The sequence below is a fragment of the Sus scrofa genome, chromosome 8, assembly GCF_000003025.6.
Source record: "Sus scrofa isolate TJ Tabasco breed Duroc chromosome 8, Sscrofa11.1, whole genome shotgun sequence".
Classification (NCBI taxonomy): Eukaryota; Metazoa; Chordata; class Mammalia; order Artiodactyla; family Suidae; genus Sus; species Sus scrofa.
In genome coordinates, this window is record NC_010450.4 from 124,650,157 (window position 1) to 124,672,449 (window position 22,293).

Consider the following 22,293-nt stretch of genomic DNA (forward strand, 5'->3'; position numbering starts at 1 on the left):
ACAAATTATAATTATTGCCATTATAAAACTAGAGAGTTACTCAAAGCATGCATATTAAAATTACAATGAACTTCAAAGTTAATTAGCTAACCTATAAAAATCTAACAGAATTCAAATTAAAATGATCAAAACAAGGCTTATTAGAATTGTTGTTTTCTTAAATTCTTCACATCTAAACTGTCAGAGTATGCTGACAGTCAACTTCATAACTCAAGTTCCAAACTGGACTGCATTTAATTCTTCACGGCTACAGCAAACAAACTTTGCATCCCTTTGAAAATTACTCTAACACACAATCTAGAAAGCTTTGCCATAATAAAGTAGCAAAATTACAGAGCAGTTGGAGGATGGGGGTTGGAAATGTTTAGCCACTGAACTTCTGCCCTGACTTTCCCTTCTGTGATAAAACCCACAAAACCAGACATTAAAGGAGCCCCCTGTCAGCACTGTACTGTGGGACACTGATCCTCTTACCCCTCGTGTGCATAGACAGAAGAATGAGCAAGGAAATGTGAAGCTGCCAGTTTAGTTCTTCCAGCCAACCCATTGCAGCAGGAGAGCAGTCAATGTGACCCGCCCGTTTAAGCCTCCTGCTTCTTGCCTTTCCTCCTTTCACTGAGACTCCGCTGCTGCCACTCTTGTCAGAACTTCCGGCAAGCCGCCAGCAAGCCCTGGACGGGACCGTGAAAGACAAGCCTGTTACAAACTGGTTCTGTCACCGCAGAGACTTCAACTGATCACCTCGTGGGGAGGACAACAAAGGGCCGGGAGGACCCCGAGCCGGATTGTTTTCTTAAGAAAGGAGCCTGACCCAGCTGCCCACACAAGGGCCAGCACAGGCGGGACTGTGCTCTGCACTGGCCACACCAAAGTCCCACACCTCCCAGACAGCTGCGGACAGAGCCCAGGCAACACACCCCTTTCCTTTGCCATCATGCAAATGCTTCTTTCTTTAAGGTTTGTCTTCTCTGCTAAGGATTCTAACTCTTTGGGAATTATAGAAAGATATGGAGAAATAATTTTTTTGATCAAAGGAAAAAAATATTGCAGCACAACAAAGTGTCATGTTAACAGCAGTTTTCTCACACTACATCACCATGTAAATAATAAGGCACATGCCTTTGAGTCAAGTGCACAGATACAAAAAGGGGTCACATGTAAAAGGCATCTCTAACTTATTTAATTCAAGTTAAAATATTTCAGTTAAGCTACTCACCAGAGAATTAACTTGACATAATTATAGTTTGAAGTTTCCTATATAAGAAAAAGGGAGTCCTGTGAACCTAATTTTATTATGTGAATAAAACCAAGGTAAGTTACTCAATTTTTAGATGTTCACTCTAAAAGTGCCTCACGTAACTTATGAACACTTTGTAATATTTCAATTTCCCATAGTATTCTGAGTGACCTTTTTTTAATTCTAAAGAACATTTTAAGAGGCTGCTTTCTTTTACTCTGGAAACAGTCTATCATAAAACAGCAAGAAATGTAAATGAACTGTCAATATGTGAAGAAACTACCTTATCACCATAGACAGATACAAACAGAAATAGTTATTAAACCAATCCATTTGCATGATAAAGAATTTATGCATGTTGACAGTAGAGACACAGTTCACTGGTTATATCTAAGACAGCATCAGAATGTACTTACTCAAAATTTTAAGAATTATTTTCTGGGGGAAAAAATCTATGCTGTCTTCTCATTTGTAAGAGACATTCCCACCTCGCCACATACACACTGGCATCCCCCAGCACTTCCCCGCTAGGTGCCATTCAGATCTACTCCCGGCTCAGGGATTGCTTTTAGGATTTAACAGATACTACTATCGATCTAACACCCTCAGTTCAGTTTCGTGAGAGGGCATTTAAAAGAAACACAGTATTTTTAATGACACAGAAAATTCTAGATCATCCTATGCTTAAACTATGCTCATTTTGCATTTCACAGGATCTATGCAACTTACTCTAAGTTGAGGGTGGTAAGTGAGGGAGTCTTGCAGTATCATTTATCCACATCCCTTTCAGCTAAGACGGAGACGGAGGCATAGAAAAACGAGGAAGAGTCATCAAGGGTGGAGGGGAACTAGGAGTAAAAAGTAGATCATCAAGCAATGGAGTCTCCTGTTCAAACCTTCTAAAATCGGCTTAGAGCCACATCGCCACATGGTTCCACTGCCAGTTTGGAACCTAGCCTTGAGCCCCAGGACAAAGAATGAAAGGCTGAAGTGTGGGACAGCTCCCACCGCTCACATTTCCCCCATGTGGGCATCCATAAATGGTTCAAGCATAAGGGGCGAATAGTCGCGCTCTCCCCAGAATCCTAATTCAGTTCAAAACATTCCCTATCAACACCTATGTCTAACTTGTACTATCTGCTAGCTGAAGCAAATGCACTCAAGAAGTATACAATGTCACCGAAAAAGGAGTATGATGGAATAGAGAACGAAGGAAAAAAACATAAGCTATTTTAAGACGAAGTGTCTTTAAATGGAATAAAGATGGAAAATCAGAGTGAAGGATGGAGTACACTGAGCCAGAAATTGAAGGCAGGGCTGGATGCTGAAATATGAATTGAACTAATACAGAGATAGAAGAGAAGACAAGAGAGGAAATTATATGAACCAGGATTAAATATTTCATTTTTGCAACAGCATGAGGAGAAAAGTCTTACTGGAGCAGACAACTCCTCTTAGGAAAAATGGTTGCAGCGAAAGCTAGACAGAGTGGAACCACATTGTGCACGATTCTGAATGCAGGTATAGGCTATATATATATCAAGTCCGGACGGGCTTAATGATTTTTTTCAAAAAGTTTAGGATTTCAGAACATAGGATGAGTCTCTGAACCTCCACTTCCAACTATGTGAGTAGAGTGAAAATAGAAGTGTGAGGACAGGTGTCCACTCAATCAAACGTTTTGGTAGTACCTATTTCCTTCTTTCATTTATACTGCTAAGAAATTCAAGAGGTGCCCAATTAACTCCGTCTATTTCACCCTTACAGTTTAACCTATGCTGGATGCTAACAGTGAAGAAGATGTATAAAACACATAATCAGATTCCAGACAAGTCCCGCTCGAAAGACTTGGGGGAAAAAAAAATCTTATAATGTAGATCAGAAATCTGACTTAGCAATAAAAAGATCCAGGTCTGCATATGTTTTAGCCCACTCACCTTAAAGTACACACCCCAAGAGGCTTCAAAGAAAGCTCTGAGAGAGTATTAAAAAGAAAGGTCTCGGCTTGAATACATGCACATGAAAGAAGGGCAAGAAAAAAGACTATAGCCAGCGCTACCAATATGAATACAACATGTCATCGCTATATATCATGTGTGGAATTCTTAGAGACCTACTCATTCCAGATTTATGGAGTCTGTGTTGCAGCAGAAAGCGAGCCTATTTGTATTATCTGTTTAACTTTGGGCAAAGTATTTGCACTCTCTGTTCTATAGTCTGTTCATTACCTGTTAAAATTGTTACATGGATTAGACAAGTAAATGAACAAAAACTACTGGACACCAGTGCCCAGAACTTAGGAGGACATCGGAAAATGGTCAATTTCCCGACAACTCTCACTAATCACTCTCCTGCCTCTTGACAAAAACAAAACAAAAAACAAAAAAAACCCAAACCCTTATAAACAATACTGTTCTTTGATGTCACATTCACCAGATTGTTCCTGTCACAAATAATGTGATCATAAAACAAGGGCAGAACCTACATCTTAGGATAATCAAGGTTTTAGAAATTCCTATTATATCCATAAAGGCAAGTATTTATTTAATCATTTTATTTTTACTTCATTTATTAAATAATCATGTAATTGAAGCAGAGGTACGCAAAATAGGTTTAAATTATGAGACCTTTTTAACAATTTCAATTTGTGACTTATTTTTGCACAGAGCGTCCCCCAAATTTTCCGATTTTATGGATAAACACAGTTTTTTAAACTGAGTGTAGGGCCCTGTGCCTAGTAAATGGGCTAGGAAAACATTAAAAAGACAGTATTTCAGGACAAAGCCTACCCAGTAATGGATGAAGAAAAACGTATCATCAAGTAGTGACAATGCAATACAGTAACAGCCTGCTCTGCTGAGGGAACATGGCAAGTACAGCGCATAAACAAAGATTAATCCTGGCTGGGGGTGGGTTTGGACTTGCGGGGGAGAGGCATTTGAACTAGGTCTTCAAAGATAAGTAGGAATTCACTGGGTGAAGGGAGGGCAAAGGAATCTCAAAGCAAAGAGAACAGATAGTACAGACATTTATGAGTAAGAATTTGCAGAGAACATGAGATCCTGGATATGCCTTGAGAGCAGGGAAGTTGGGATGGAAACGCAGACTGGGAGACACTGGGGACATTATAGCTCCTAATGTGATTTTGTTTCATCCTGCATACACGAAGCAATGCCTGGTTTCTAGAGGAGGCATTCGCGCAGTTTCCGTTGCATGAATTGACTGCAACTACTTCTTGCAGCCGATTACATTGCAAAGGAAACTAATAAAGTTTTGGAGCTAAGGTGAAGAATAGTTTTCTTCTTATAAAAGAAAATGCTACAATATGCTTATTATTCTCCATGAGAACAATAAGGTGAGTGTTATTTTAATCCTTGAACATCTCTGCTGATATTGCTTGGAGCAACACTTACTTCTTACCTAACCTTCTATTCAAAACACAGGCGCACAAAACAAGTCATTTCCTTCTTCCTATTAGACACTCTCATATTTTAGGTCCCTTCCCTTCCACAGAGTGCTGCAGTAAAATCACTTTCAAACTTTCTTACTGGTTGTGCAGAAAACAGCAAAGGGTGCTCCGAACTGTACTGGCTAATTCATGCCATCATTCTGATTTTCAGCTACACACATAAAGATACAAAAAGTTACTCCATTATCAGTGGGGAAAATAAATAAGGGACTTCCAGTGTCCAGAAACTTTTCTTCCCCGACGTTGGCGTTTACAAAGCCCACAGCTTCAGCCTGCTTTCAGGCTGCCTCCTGCCTCCCCGCCCCGTTCTAATTTGCAGCATTCCACATCACTAGTCATTAACAACCCAAAGCTCCCTTCAGCTGCAGAGTGAAAGACCATCACATCATTACAAATAAACAATCCCTTCCTCTCTCCAAGGAGTGACACATTATGCTGAGCACGTCTTTGCTCTGCTTTCATTGCTCTGCCAAGGTCCCCCGTGAGTGGGAAGGGGTAAAAAGGGAGAGAAAAAAATATCCCACAACTTGTCTGCAGCAATGTGGAGGATGATTTGTGTTCTTACGTCCGGGATGTGACTGTCACTGTTGATCTGCTTTCAGGCCTAGATTACATGTGATAAGGGCTGACCTTCTTTAAGTATTCACACATTATGCACTCATGGAGAGCAGGCAGGACACAAAAGTCCTTCAGATGTTCTGGACATCAATCAAGTGCACAGCATGGAGGCTGCCAAACTTTTCTTCCAGTTACTCAGAGAGAGGAAGGGGGAGTTCAAGACAGACTTAATCAAGTTTAAAGCTATGCCACAGTATATTTGGGGAGACCATTGTTAGAAAAAGGGGACTCTTTGAAAAAAATTCTCTCGAGTTACCACTAGCAACAAAAAAATTCACACACACAAGAAGACAACCAGACTTCACGTCGGCTTTAAAATATCAAAACTTTACTTACACACCATGTTTCAAGGACCTTGGCAGTCTGATTTTTCTGAAATAATTGTTTATTAAGGACATGCATCAAAAACTAAAAATATGAAATTTTATACTATCATAAAGTGTATCCTTTGAGAGGCATTTATAAAAGTAGTAGAGTATTTGTTATGAAATACTCTGTACACATCTTAAGGTAAATTAAACACCAATCAATAGCATAAACCATTTTCCACCTAATATAAACATGATCATAATTAACAGCCGAGAGCCCCAATATTATGAAACAGACATGACAGTATCTCCTGATACAGGCTTTCAATGTGGGTCTTTTATCATCACTATGCCTGACAAGTCATTACGGGGATTTGAAATGGATTTTGAAGGAGAACAAGTAAGCCCTGAACTTTCTTCTCCCAAAACGTTGTAACACTGTGTACCTGGAGGGCATAACTTGATCTTTGGTACAACCAAACCCATTAGAGCAAGATGCTTCATGGAATTTTCTAACAGAGTGCTATCTTACATCAAAGACAGCATCATTTACCTAGAGACTGCAGAGTTCTTTTTTAAAGTTCATATTAGACCATGAATAAACAAGGATATGTACAGCCTGCATACAAGATAAGAAGACTAGACACAAAAAGCAATTCACATGAAAGAGCAGAAGAGAATTAAAGGCAACTTACACAATTAAACTACTGATGAACATTCATTTAGTGAATTTGCCGAGATAGGCTCTACAGTTAAAAAAACAAAAACAAAACTAACCTCCAGACTGCCCCCAGGAGCCCTAAACCCCATACAGGCATAATTCTGGTTATTACCTGGTTTCAGTGAGATTCAACTAAAGGTTAATAAGGTCACACTTGTAACCTAGGGATAGGGAACCAGGTGATAAATAACTTGTGAGATTATTCTTTAAAATATTCACTATAGAGAAATCCATCACCCGGTCAATAGGATTATCTCAGACCAGAAACTAAAATTGGATGGGAGGAAGATGCCCAGGCCAGAGCTGGAAATTAAAGAATCCAGAGAAGATAAGTAGGCTATACCTAGGTACAGCATCGGATGATGATTCTAATGATGCTACATACCACTTAGTGAGCTTTCCTATTTAGGTACCAGGCTCTGTAACTAACATATTTTGTCTCATTGATGCTCACTGCCTCCTTGTGCAGCAAGCAGTATCATTCCCATTTACAGATGATAATACTGAGTGTTCCTGAGCAATGGAGATCTGGAACTGGTTTTGCGTAGGCACCAGTACCTTCACCAGCTAGGGACCCACAAGTTTTTGCTCTGCAAGAGATAACTGGGGCAGAAACAGTCCATTCAGTAGTTGGAGGACTCAGAGGGGCTGGTGAGATGCATTCAGGGAACATGACTGCCAGAAATTCTGAGTGCTGCAGAGAAGAGGGGTCAGACACCCAGAATCCCAAATCTGTCAAATCAGAGGAGGAGACAAGAGACACTTTGAAAGCCACAGCACTGAATTTAGAAGTCGATGTTTCAGACCCAATGAAAGATGGAATTCCCCTCCACAGCATGTATATTAACTTGTTGTTTAAAAATTATATTGATAACCATTTAAAACTATATATATATATATTATTTTCCCACTGTACAGCAAGGGGATCAAGTTATCCTTACATGTATATATTTTTTTTCCCCCACCCTTTGTTCTGTTGCAACATGAGTATCTAGAAAAAGTTCTCAATGCTATTCAGCAGGATCTCCTTGTAAATCTATTTTAGGTTGTGTCTGATAAGCCCAAGCTCCCGATCCCTCCCACTCCCTCCCCCTCCCATCAGGCAGCCACAAGTCTTTTCTCCAAGTCCATGATTTTCTTTTCTGAGGAGATGTTCATTTGTGCTGGATATTAGATTCCAGTTATAAGTGATGTCATATGGTATTTGTCTTTGTCTTTCTGGCTCATTTCACTCAGTATGAGATTCTCTAGTTCCATCCATGTTGCTGCAAATGGCATTATGTCATTCTTTTTTATGGCTGAGTAGTATTCCATTGTGTATATATACCACCTCTTCCGAATCCAATCATCTGTTGATGGACATTTGGGTTGTTTCCATGTCCTGGCTATTGTGAATAGTGCTGCAATGAACATGCGGGTGCATGTGTCTCTTTTAAGTAGAGTTTTGACCGGATATATGCCCAAGAGTGGGATTGTGGGGTCATATGCAAGTTCTATGTATAGATTTCTAAGGTATCTCCAAACTGTTCAAAGCAGTATCTTGTATCTTTTTAACTTTCCAGCAGCCCATCAGTGCGGGTATTAAGGTAGCCACGTTTTACAATGGAAGCAACTAAGGAGCATAAGGTACCTCAAAAATGAACAAAGAGTTTTTTCCCTTGAGCTGGCCTGTGCTTCAGGAAGTAGACTGAGACAACTCTGAAGACTTGGGAGAAAGAAAACATGGATGAATGAATGGATGGATGGATGAAGTCACCAGAACCATGGAACAAGGTCTTTCCTCCCCCAGATGCGTCTGAATGTGTTTTAACAAAAGAGGCAGTTTTCTTTACACCATGAGAAGGCTACAGAGATGCCCCACTTACAAGGAACGGTGTGAGAAGAAGGTGGGGGTTGTTGTTTAACAAAAGAGGCAGTTTTCTTTACACCATGAGAAGGCTACAGAGATGCCCCACTTACAAGGAACGGTGTGAGGAAGAAGGTGGGGGTTGTTGTTTAACAACAGAAATACCCTAGTTTTGTTTGTTTGTTTTAAAAACACTTTGGCCCTGGGCTCCACAGAATTTAAGTTACACACCAGGAAAATAATGAACCCAGGAAACTACTAACTTGTCTTGCCTGAAGCTCTATTCCAAAGGATTTTATCTTTTTTTTTTTTTAAATCAAATTAGTGCTAAGGCAGCCCTGAGGATAAAATCCAGACTTCTAGTACCTGTCTGCATTACTTACTAGCCATTATAAAAATCTGAACACGGTTTTATATAAAAATCAATTTCTTAGAGAGGATTACTTATCACTCATTTCATTCTAGAGTCAACTGTGCATTCATTTCAAGCAAATCCAACCTGAACTGATATTAACAAAATTAAAATTTTAAATATAAATCATATCAATAAAATGTTATGTTCCTTATAAATCCCTCTGAATATAACTTAGAAGTGCATCTTAGTTTCCACATAGAAGAAACATAAAAGGAGTTAAAGCAGAGGCCTGAAACATTTGAAGAGTCCATGCTTAAGTTCACACAGCATACGGACACAGCTTCTAAAAAACTCGTTTTCCATTGTTTGGAAAACACCTTAATATGTATATAAGAAAGTACAGGAGAACAAGTTCTTAAAGGAAAAGAGAATACTTTTTTTTTTTTTGGTCTTTTTAGGGCAGCACCCGTGGCATATGGCAGTTTCCAGGCTAGGGATCGAACTGGAGCTGTAGCTGCTGGCCTACGCCACAGCCATGCCAAATCTGAGCCACGTCTGCCACCTACACCACCACTCAACGGCCAGGGCAGATCCTTCACCCACTGAGTGAGGCCAGCGATGGAACCTGCGTCCTAATGGATACAGTGAGATTCTTTCCACGACGGGAAGTGAGCCCGGGGATACATTTGTTTCAGAGAAAACTTTTGTTTTTATTTATCATACAGTAGTTTCTCCATAGTACTTTTCTCAATAGTGCTGCAAGCATATGATTTCCACTTTCCTTAGCCGATTTAGCTCTTAGCACCCTTTTAAAAATTGATGCAAGAAGAAATATAAAGATTATAGAAAGCTAATTTTTTATTTAAGATGAAGCTTAATATCTATGTGCATGCAAAAATATTTTCAAATAAAAGAAGTAATAATGCCATAATTTTCAGCTGGGATTCAGGACATGCTAAACCTTTTTTCACCTCTCCTACCAGCCAGAAGTCAACTGCGCATATTGAAATATTTTCCTAATGACAGATGGTTGATACCAAGAGGATGCCTGAAATACACTGTATTTCATAAATACATGTATATTTCCCTTATCTTTCTCCACCTGTCCTCAGATATAAAGCACAGCTGCTTAGTGTTTCGAATTTCTTTATAAGTCACATCCTATGATAATTTCATTAAAACTTTTCTAATAGACCCCATATACGGCAAATTCCCACAAGATTGAGGGTTGGTTTGAAATGTTTAAACAACTCGTTTGTAAAAAATAAATAAAAAGAAACTCCATGTACAGACTTTAATCCCAGTACATCACAGGAGAGTGAAATCAGACTTTGGTCTAAGTGAAACCCTTTCTTTCTGTGCTCTATCTAGAGCATTACAGCAAACTCAGAGGATGCTACATGTGCATGAAATAACAGAAGATGCTTATTAAATTATGGAGGTAAAAAAGATGAGCTTTCCTGATCACAATATCAGATAAAACCACTGAAAAGGAAGAGATCGTATACACACACACACACACCTATGTGTGTATATATTTTTACGTATGTATATGTGTGTGTGTATGTAAACTGATTTACTCTGTTGTACACCTGAAACTAACGCAACTGTGTAACTTTCTTTTCTCTTTTTTAGGACCGTACCCACGGCACATGGAGGGTTCCAGGCTATGGGTCGAATTACAGCTGTAGCCATTGGCCTATGCCACAGCAACGTCAGATCTGAACAGTGTCTGCGACCTATACCACCGCTCACAGCAATGCCAGATCCTTAACCAATGGGCGAGGCCAAGGATCGAACCTGGATCCTCGTGGATACTAGCTGGATTCGTTTCCACTGAGCCACGATGGGAACTCCACAACTTTGTAATTCAACTATACTCCAATAAATTAAAAAAAAATCAATGTGTTTTGATAAAGAAAACAGAAAAAAAAAAGAGATGTATTTAGACACAAAATCCCTATTAGTCTAGTGAAAATATACGAAGTTGTAATACCATTCTTGGCTAATACAAAAACCACCATTCTAGTCAAATTCTTCTTTCAAAGGTCAACAAATCCAGTAAATTTTTCTTTGCTCTTTACTTTTTTCCCCTGACTTATCACCTCTAACCACTACATCATTAATTTACTATATTTATTCTTAACTATCTGGCTACCCTCACCCCTCTAAAATGTAAGTATGCCAGGGGCACTGATCTTTGTCCATTTTGCTTAGATACTACAAGCACTTCAAGCAGTGACTATGAAGTAGGTGCTCAATAAATCTTTTTTTGAAAGCGTTTCGTTTGACAAGTCTTCTCTCTCTCTTCCTGAACTACCTGACCCTTACTGCCACCTTATTCTTATTCCAATGACTTTTTCCTTAGAAATCTCCTTTTGCCCTCTGGATTCTACCCCATCATTCTAATGAAGTTCTTCTTTCAAAAGTCAAGAAATCCAATGACTTTTTCTTAGTCTTCATTCTTTCCACCCCAGGCAATAGGAGGCCCTGCCACTACTTCCCTTCTAAACACCTCATTCATTTAGAAGTCAATAGCGTAAATACACTTTACTAGGTACTCTCTAGAAGCTCTTCCTTTGGATTTCATAAGGAGAGTTTCTCCATCCAAGTTTCTTCCTCTCAAATTCATATGAGCAGAGCAAATCATGATTCTTTCCCAATTATTTCTTCTCTCAAATTTTTTTTTTTTTTTTTTTTTGTAATGCTCATACTTCGGCTAACATCACTTTGACTACTACTAGGCTAAATCTTTTTTGGAACTGGCCAGTGCACATCTAAATATTACTATTACTCCTCCAGCACTTCAAATTCTGCTTCTCTCAGCCCTGTGGATGTTACCACACTTTGCGGCCACCTGGGTTTAAGCCCTTCTCACTTCCTGTGTGTTGGGTATTTTCCATTTGTTTGAGACAGAACTCTCCCAAAACGAAGGTAAAAAAGAGTCACAGACTATCTTCACCTCTCCTGTAGCTAGGACATGACGACATGTCTGAAACTTTCCAAATCAGGTACACCTCTCCCAAACTTTACAGGAAGCTAAGATCAGTCTCAAGGCATTTATCCCGACCAGGGCGATTTAGAGCATTAGCAGCTACATTCATTTCCTAGAGGAAACAGCAGCAGCACCAAGTCTAGGGGGGAGCATCTGGATCTAGCATTGATGATGTCAGTGGGATAAGTTGGAGTGTCCCCTAAACTGTGGTGACCGTGGTGTCCTTATGACAAGATAAATGCTGGGGCAGAATTTTAGGTGCTGTTCTAGGCTAGGTCTCCTCCAAACCAGGTTCTCATCTCCTCTGGAGAATCTATGAACTAGCAAATATTCTTTTAATATTTTTGTTTTCTGTGTGAATTAATCACAGTCGGTTTTTGTTGCTTTCAAGAGGGAAATTTTGATGACTATATCCAGGAAGTAACTGATTCTCTCAGAAGTAATGTTTCCTCTTCTAAAGTGCCATAGTCCTTGGTATCATTTCTAGGACACGGACCTTATTTTACCTGGTATTCATTATAAATACTGATGCCTACTGTCTTCCCCAAGACACTTTATATTTCCTTAGGGTGAGGGGCCTGTCATTCATCTTTGTCCCCACTTTTAACATTCACTCCCTGTCAACTTCACAAACATTGTTTTGTATACTTTTTCTGGCTCCAGAATTACCTCCAAAATTAATTTATTTAGAAAGTCTCTGGTGTCTCCCTAAGATTCTGTCTCTTAGGTCCTTCCCTTATTTCCAGGCACTAAATGCCCTCTTTTTTCTTTGCTCCAGCAGTATACACAAAGCATCAACAAGATAACCAAGACCATTCAATGGGGAAAGGACTGTTTGTTCAACAAACAGTGTTGGGAAAACTGAATATCCACAGGCAAAAAGGAGAGCTGCACCCTTCATTTACACCATATACAAAAATTAACTCAAGATGGATCAAAAGAACTAAATGTAAGAACTAAAATTTAAAACTCTTAGAAGAAAACATATGGGAAAAGTTTCCTATCATTGCAGTTGACAGTGATTTCTTGGCTATGACAAAAAAGCACAGGCAATTAAAGAGATAAATTAGACATCAAAATTTACAACCTCTGTTCATCAAAGAATACAATCAGTAGCATGAAAAAACAACCTATGGAATGGAAGAAAATTTGCAAATAATATAGCTGATAAGTGGCTATAATTCAGAATACATAAAGAATGCCTAGAACTCAATAACAAAAAACAAGCAACCCGATTAAAAAATGGGCAAAAAACTTAGACATTTCTCGAAAGAAGATACAGAAGATACATGGCTAAGAGGCAGAGGAAAAGATGCACAACATTACTAACCAGTGAGGAAATGTAAATTAAAACTATGATGAGATACCATCCTATGTCAGAAAAAACAAAACAAAAACAGGTAGTGAGGAGAATATGAATAAACTGAAACTCTTAGGCACTGTCAATGGAATATAAAATGGTGTAGCTGGTATGAAAAACAGTATGACAGCTCCTCAAAAAAATAGAGTTACTATATGAACCAACAATTCTACTTCTGGATATATACTCAAATGAGTTGAAAATATAATTTTGAGAAGATGTTTATACATCCATGTGTATAGCGACATTATTCACAACAGCAAAAAAAGCAGAAATCAAGAGTTCTTCAATAGATGAATGGATAAATAAAACGTGGTATAACATAAGATGAAATATTATTCAATCTTAAAAGGGAAGGAAATTCTGACACATATTATAGTATGGATGAACTTTAAACACATTATGCTAAGTGAAATAAACCCGTCACAAAAAGATAAATATTGTTAATGATATTCATATGCTGAAGCTGTAACCACCGATATGACCGGTATTTGAAGGTGGGGCCTTTTGGAGATAATTAGGGTGGGATGAGGCCATGCGAGGGTTACTGTCTTTGTAAGAAGAGGAAGAGGGACCTGAGCTAACCAGGTAAGACGAAGCAAGTCTACACACCAGGAAGGGGGTCCCCACCAGGAACTCAACGTTCTAGCACCATGATCTTGGACTTTCTAGCCTCCAGATTTGTGAAACAAATGTCTGTGATTGTTTAAGCCACCCAGTACAATGTATGAACAGCCTAAGTTTTAACTTTGCAATGATGAAAAGAGCTAGACAGACTGGCTGCTCATCATTGTGAACGTACTTAACACTACCGAATTATAACATGCAATCATGCAATAATGATAGAGATAGTAAATTTTATGGTATGCATTTTACCAGAATTAATTTTTTTTTTTTTTGTCTTTTGTCTTTTTAGGGTTGCACCTGCAGCAGATAGGTTCCCAGGCTAAGGGTCAAATTGGAGCTACAGCTGCTGGCCTACACCACAACCACAGCCACAGCCACATGGGATCCGAGTCACGTCTGTGACCTACACCACAGCTCAGAGCAAGGTTGGATTCTTACCCCACTGAGCGAGGCCAGGGATTGAACTCGCAACCTCATGTCTACTAGTCCAGTTCGTTAACCACTGAGCCACGATGGGAACTGCCAGAATTAGATGTTTTAAGAGGATTTTTCTTTTTAAAGAAAATGAAACAAGACAAAAATCCCTTGTTCAACCCAGGCTTCTAGGATAAGATATCTCAGCCAGGGCAAATCAAAGAGCTAGATTCCCATGCCTCCATAATGCTGGTTAAGAGTGATGAGTGGCTTAAAATCCTACAGTGGCTCCATAACATCCTCTATGATCCAGCAGCCACACACAGAAGCATCTGCCCTGCCTAGTTCGCCAATCCCATCTCTTGCCACCGATCTCCATGCAACCCATGTTCCAGGCGTAGCTATATTTCCAATTGCGTTCCTCTCCTACATGCCAGCTTCTCTCTCAGCTCTCTTCAATTAAGTTCAATAAGATTTCACTGAACAGGCACTCCATATAGAGCACAGGGAGATAGGATACATGGATTAATAAAAAGCATCTCTTCTCAAGAACTTAAAAGTCTAGTGGAGGGACACTCATCAAGAAATTCCTTCCATTATAAAAAGGTTATCTATTCTCTCAAGGAGACTCATCATAAGTCTAAGTTTTAAAATGTTTTAAAGATACACTGGTGACAAATGTGTGCTTTCCAAAGTATGTGTTTCAACTTAAAAAAGGTATTAGAAATCCACTATTTCTACTGTAGGAATTCCATTTGTAGACCAAATATTAATAAAAATTTGAAGATATTAATATGAAATTTAAAAATATGATCTAAGCATTGCACATTGATTTGAAAACTTCTGAAATATGAAAGAAATTAAAAAAGTAAAATCCAAGTGGCATGTGTGTCATTTTTTTATTTATCAGCATATAATTATGTGTGAACACTATAATATTTTTATAGGAGAAGGAAAAAAAAACACAGGTACATTTCTTCCCAGTTGATTTATCACTTTTAAACTTAGGTATTTTTGCCTCTTTACCGGTTTTACAATTAAAGTTTCTCCTGCCATTCAGAGTAAACACAATTTCAGTCATGAGAGAGAAGAATGACCAGTTCAAGTTCAAGGGTTCACTGCACATGAATATCCATAAATGCCCCCTGACAGTCCTGGTAGTATAATGAACCTTGCAATTACTCAGCAGGCCATCACCACCACAATACATAAACATAATGCTTCCAACGTCAAACAACAAAACATTATACAAATAATACCAACTGTTAACAGTTCACATACGGCTTTTGGAAACTAACCAAATGGCAAAAGTTCCTCTTAAACCTCTTAAGGTCTGCAAAGAGTTTTGCTTTACTGAGCTATGCTTACGGGAAATAACTCATTCAAAAAAGGTGTTGGCATTATATACAATTGGGAGATGCCAATTAGCAAAACCCTCCTTCAAAATGACACCAGTTAATTCCAGCATGAGCCCTCCGAGAGAAACAGCCTCTGTCTTAAACAAATGCCAGTGCTTCATTATCTTTTGGAATGTTTTCACTCATCCTACATACAACCTCCTGGGGTAAATGCGTCTGGCCCTGCCTTCCTGTTGCCTCTACACTTAAGAAATGACCTTCATTAAGTTAATTCAGCTGAATAGTAGTGTGATTTCCTTTCCTCTGGTGGCTCTTCCACTGTGGGAAGTTTACTCCTAAAGGACAATCTTTGACACTTTTTGAGCAAAAAACATGATCACATAGAAAGTAACACACTGGCAAAAGACTGGTAATTACTAACACCCCTAACAAAAAGTGCATACCAGACACTCTATGTGTCTATGTGCATAAAAGCAGGCATCTCATCTGCCCATTTAATTATCTGAGTGGTTTGGGAAATAAAAGTACAAGACTGAAAGTGAAAAAATACATATATTCTATCTACGATAATCCATTTTAACTCCTGGTTCCCAATGAATAAGCTGAAGACTGCTGATGTGCCAAATACACTGCAATATAGACAGTAAGCAAGTCCGTGATTTTTAACTTGGTAAAGAGCTATGCTGTGCTATTTTCATCACAATGGGTTTATTGTTACTCTGGACATATTCAGAATAGGTTTGACATGATGGTTCAGCATTTATCATCCAGTTCAAAAGGAAAGACGAACACTAAAGCAAGCTGGGTTTCCCTCTCAGAATCACATACTGAGGAAAACGCATGTAGGATCTGGTCATGACACACGGAGAAATCTTGGTTTCCACTTTCTATGTTTTTAATCAGATAACGGATTGAACGTTATCAGACTCCAAGAAATTAATCCAACAAGCAATTAGTATTTCTACCTCTAATTTTATTTTCAATTTTTTAATAAAGCGAAACATTCGAGGAAAAATAAGAAGAATGAAAAACTCATTCTTCTAGGTTTGGAAACAAGTATTTCTTTTCCTCTTGTTTTACAAACAAAGCTAACTGGCCTTCTGATCCTAAAAGAATACTACTCCTTTTTTAATTGGCCATAGAGAAACAAGCAATAACCTAGATTACGGATAACTTTATTTCGTTAAGAAAAATCTGCCTTTCATTTTTAAAAGTGCAGACTGTTTTTTTTCTTGGCTGTTCCCACGGCATGCACAAATTCAGGAGCTAGGGATAGAACCTGAGCCACGGGAGTGACAATGCTGGATCCTTAACCTGCTGAGCCACCGGGGAACCCCAAAAGTATAAAATATACATACACAAAACTATAGCAAACATCACATTTTAAAAAATGATATTCAGAATAATCTGATAATTGTTATTTTTATCTAAAGTAATAGACATTATGTGGAAAACTTTTAATGTTATCTAAAAATTATATGAACATTAAAGGAAATTTTTTTTCAAAAAAAAAAAGAAACACACTAGTAAAAAAAAACGGAGAACGAAAGATATAAAGTACCCAGAGTAAGAAATGGTGAGAAATCATGCTTAAAGGGAATCAGGTCAGTATGGACACAAAGTTGTCTGGCAACTTTACAAAGGTTCAGCTGAGGTCTTACCTTTGCGTGGTATTAGGATTGCTCCTAATATTATTGTTTGGTGTTGAATTACTAAGAGTACAGAATTAAACACATGATACGTATGATGAAAATGTTATAAGGTAAAAGGTTCAAATATCAACTTCTATACAGTAAAATTCTGTTCAATAAAATGAGCCAAGATGTACTGTACACATTGCTGAAACAGGGGCCTTATGTTCTATCAAGTGCACTTGCAACACATAAAAATTCAATCATAAATCCATGCTGGTCATGATAAAACCTAAACAAATGTCTACCAATTGTATTTTTGATCTTCAAACATTATTAGTACTCTTATGAATTCTCTCACATTCATAGCACAGATTTCAGCAATGTTCTTTTCTTCCTTCTTGGTAAATAAAACCATGGTTATCAGAGTATTGCTACCAAACATTCCAATAAACTAAGACTTTGAATCGAGTTCCATAAAAAATATTCAAAGAGATGATTCCTAGTGAAGGCGATGTTTCTGAAAATCACTCTGAAATTTAAAAGGAGACTCGGAAATCTCTCTCATTCATTTTCTCTTCTTCTGGCTAAGTGTATTCTACTCAACTGAAGCAGCAACTTCTCGGAAACAATTCACGTGCAAAATGCTAAGTCTATCAAGATACCTCACACTTCTGGAAAAATGGATGAATCAATGCTGGCCAGCCACGTTGTTACCATTTTTACTTTTCCCAGGAGTTATTTTCTGTTCACAAATCATTAGATCTTTCTTAAGTCCTCTCCTCCTCTCAGGTCTCACATCCAATCCATTGTATCAAAACCTGGCATACACACCAAACACATCCCAATCTGAACCACTTCTCAGCACTTCACTGCAACATTTCTAGTCTAGGTTATGAACACATATCTTGCAGAAACTTTAAAACAGCCTCCTCTTTGGTATACTGATTCCATGCGCCCTGCCACAGAGCTCTCTCCTCAGCAACCAAAGAAACATCAGCAAAATGTAAATCACACATTAATTTCCTGCAGAAAACCTCCAATTAAAAACAAAACCACTCTTGCTCCTGTGGCCTCATGACATTGCCTCTGTCTGCTTTCTGGACCTCATTTCCTATCACTTTCCCCTTGGTCCAAACTGCTCCAGGAATGCTGGTTCTCTCTCTGTCCCTCAAACATACCATGCTTTTTTCCCTTTCACCGTCCCTCTACTTGTTCCTCTATTTTATTCTCATCATTTAGATTCCAGTTCCATGGCCATCCTAAGAAAAGCAACCACCACCATTTCTAACTCACTTTCTGCAGATGATTTCTAGGTTGATAACCTTTGTTTTTTTGGCCACCCTGCAGTATATGGAGTTCCCAGGCCAGGGATCAGATCTGGGCCTCAGCTGTGGTAATGCCAGATCTTTTAAGCCACCAGGCTGGGGAGCGAACCTGTGTCCTGTCACTGCAGAGATGACACCAATCCTGTTGCACCACAGTGGCAAGTCCTGGTAATCTTTGCTTTTGTATTTATTGTTTGCTTCCTCCTAAGTATCAGCACTTTGAAGGCAGGTATTTTGTCATGGTCATTACAACATCCAAAGCATCTCCAACTGCACTGGCATATAGTTGGCACAATTGACATTTCTAGAATGAATGAAGTAAGTTATAGTATCTGTGCTCATACTGTATCTACAGATACAATAAATCCTTGTTGACTCTGTCCTAAGAATGCCTGGACCAGCGAGCGGGTAACCGGGGGCAACCCTCACAGTAACAGATGCAGTGGGTTACAGGGGAAGGGAGCAGGATTAGACATACCTCTCCCAAATCCAGGAGGCATCTTAAGTTCTCCCTAGCACTGACCTTGAAAGGGGCAGATCAATCTTCGGTAGAATCCTCAAGAGTGGAAAAACCCTGAAAGACTGAGATACTTACCTGGTAGCTAAAATTGCAATCTGAAATGCAAGAAATATCTTCAATTGCCAAGATCAATCATCTCTCATTATTGGAGAGAAAAAGGGAGTTTACTAAAAGCAGGATCAGATAAATCAATAGTATTTCTCCCTTTACTAGACAAGGTATGCAATGTAAATACAGATTAATATATTAGCTACTAGAATAATTATGCCAGCAGCTAATAAGCTCATGGGCTAAATTACAGACAGATTCAGCAATTCTGATTTCAATAGTACTGTTAATAAAAGCAGTGTCATCTTGCTGAGTTTTAAAATAGATTTTTTAGTGTGATGTAATAAAAAGTGCTGTGCACCAAGGGTCACAGATCCAAGCTCTGCGCAACTCATCCCTCTTAGCATCAGTTTGTGCTAGAAGACAGAAACCCCCTTACTGCTCACAATGCTGTCATACTGAACAAATGACATGTCATATGTGAAAGCTTGTAACTTGTAAGATAGGGCACAACATTAAAGTCCTCACATTAGGACTTCTTATAATATACACTTTCACATTGATGTGTATAAGCATGTATATACTAAAATCTATTCTGTGCAAGAGGTCGGTTTCATTTGTGGCATATGCTTCAAAGCCAGAGAACCAGAAAAAGTCTTACACAAACACATTTTAAAAGAAGTGAGTGTTGAAGGCTTGCCATCATTGCTTCTAGATCTGAAGCAAGTTCAAGGGTCTCTGACATAAGAGTTGGAAAGAACACATAAATTGAAAACATTTTCCCATGCTAGAAGCTTTGTTGGCAGGCATGAGCTGAATAGGAAAGGCAGAGGTCTCTGAGGAGAGGGAAGAAAGGTATGAAGGAAAGCGTGGGGGGTTTGTGTGTTTAAACTGAAAACATGTTAGGTTTCATTTATTTTGAGCCCTATGGGGTTTTTCATTCAAAATGGGAAATACTTTCAGAGAAAGGAGAGTAAAGGTAGTGGCAGTTTTACTGTGAGGAAAATATACTGTGCTCACAGAGGTAAGCGTTCAAAGTTTTCCTCAATTCCAACTTTAGAGCGTGATCCTGCTAACAGAGTCGTTTTCATTTCTTCTGTCTAACCCGAGCTCTAAGACATGACACAGTCCTTCTTGCAATCAGCCAGGCTGCTCTCTTTATCTCTGTCGTAAGGAAAAAAGACTTTAAATCAAATCTTCCTAACATTTGAACTAGCAGTGGTAGTTCTGTGATGTATACGATTTTTAATCATTGTGATTAAGTCACATTTGGAACACAAGTCCCATACTATTATTATATTTTTTGGAAAAAGGAATTTTATTTTATTTTACCCAATGAATTTTATTACAGTTACAGTTGTAAAACAATCATCCAAACTCAATTTTACAGCATTTCCATCCCAAACCCCCAGCCCACCCCCACCCTGCAAGCTGTCTCCTTTGGTAACCGTTAAGTTTTTCAAAGTCTGTGAATCAGTATCTATTCTGCCAAGAAGTTCATTGTATCCTTCTTTTAGATTCCACATATAAGTGATAGCATATGACATTGGTGTCTCACTGTCTAATTTCACTTAGCATGATAATTTTGAGGTCCATGTCATTGCAAATGCCATTATTTCTTTCCTTTTTATGGCTGAGTAATACTCCATTGTGTATATGTACCACATCTTCTTGATCCACTCCTCTGTCGATGGGCATTTAGGTTGTTTCCATGTCTTGGCTATTGTATATAGTGCTGCAGTCAACAATGGAGTACATGTGTCTTTGAGACTCATGTTTTTCTCTGGATAGATGCCCAGGAGTGGGAATGCTTGATCAAACGGTAATTCTGTTTTTAATTTTCTGAGGAATCTCCACACCGTTTTCCTCAGTGGTTGCACCAATTTACAATCCCACCAACAGTGTACTAGGGTTCCTTTTTCTCCACACCCTCTCCAGCATTTATTGTTTGTAGACTTTTTGATGATGGCCATTCTGGCTGGTGTGAGGTGTTACCTCATACTGGTTTTGATTTGCATTTCTCTAATAAAGAGTGATGTTGAACATTTTCTCATGTGTTTTTTGGCCAACTGCATGTCTTCTTTGGAGAACTGTCTATTTAGATCTTCTGCCCATTTTTTAATGAGTTTTTTTTTTTTTCTTGGTATTGAGCTGCAGGAGGTGTTTATAAATTTTGGAGATGAATCCCTTACCAGTCACTTCATTTGCAAAGATTTTCTCCCACTCACTAGGTTGTCTTTCCATTTTGTTTATGGTTTCCTTTGCTGTGCAGAAACTTTTAGGTTTAATCAGGTCCAATTTGTTTATTTTCATTTTTATTGTTATTACTCTAGGAGGTAGATCTGAGAAGATATTACTGTGGTTTATGTCAGAGGGTATTCGCCCTATGTTTTCCTTGAAAAATTTTATAGTATCCAGTCTTACATTTAGGTCTTTAATCCATTTTGAGTTTATTTTTGTGTATGGTGTTAGCACGTGTTCTAATTTCATTCTTTTACATGTAGCTGTCCAGTTTTCACAGCACCTCTTATTGAAGGGACTTTTTTTTCTCCATAGTATATCCTCGCCTCCTTTGTCATAGATTAGTTGACTATAGGTGAATAGGTTTAATTCCGGGCTTTCTATCACGTTCCACTAATCTATATTTCTGTTATTGTGCCAGTACCATACGGTTTTGATGACTGTAGCTTTGTGGTATAGCCTGAAGTCAGGAGCCTGATTCCTCCAGCTCCATTTTTCTTTCTCAGGATGGCTTTGGCTATTCTGGGTCTTTTGTGCCTCCAAACAAACTTTAAAATATTTTGTTCTAGTTCTGTGAAAAACGTCCTTCATATGACAGGGATTGCATTGGATCTGTAGATTGCCTTGGGTAGTATAGTTAATTTGATAATATTGACTCTTCCAATCCAAGAGCATGATATGTCTTTCCATCGTTTGTGTCATCTTTGATTTCCTTCATCAGCACCTTATAGTTTTCCGAGTACAGGTTTTTGTCTCCTTAGGCAGGTTTATTCCTAGGTATCTTATTATTTTTGATGTAATGGTAAATGGGATTGTTTCCCTAATTTCTCTTTCTGATCTTTTGCTGTTAGCGTATAGAAATGCAGTCAATTTCTATGAATTAATTTTGTATCCTGCAACTTTACCAAGTTCATTGATGAGCTCTAGCATTTTTCTGGTAGCATATCTAGGATTTTATAGGTATAGTATCATGTCATCTGTAAACAGTGATAGTTTTACTTCTTCCTTTCCAATTTGGATTCCTTTTATTTCTTTTTCTTCTCTGATTGCTGTGGCTAGGACTTCCAAAACTATGTTGAAGAGTAGTGGCAAGAGTGGACATCCTTGTCTGGCTCATATCTTAGCAGGAATTCTTTTAGCTTTTCACCACTGAGGATGATATTAGCTATGGGTTTGTCATATATGGCCTTTATTATGTCAAGGTAGGTTCCCTCCAT

At 38.5% G+C, this 22,293-nt stretch overlaps 1 protein-coding gene across 19 annotated transcripts in view; it reads right to left on the bottom strand.

Moving 5' to 3' along the window:
- Window positions 1–22,293, bottom strand: part of BMPR1B (bone morphogenetic protein receptor type 1B) — a 499,194-nt gene that overhangs the window by 113,509 nt on the left and 363,392 nt on the right. The window contains exon 1 of one of the 19 annotated variants that reach the window (XM_021100425.1): window positions 475–7,307. Coding sequence is in view for 2 of the 3 variants with exons in the window: in XM_021100407.1 (XP_020956066.1) it covers window positions 475–547 (73 nt within the window). In the remaining variant the exon portion in view is untranslated. 19 annotated transcript variants of the gene reach the window in all.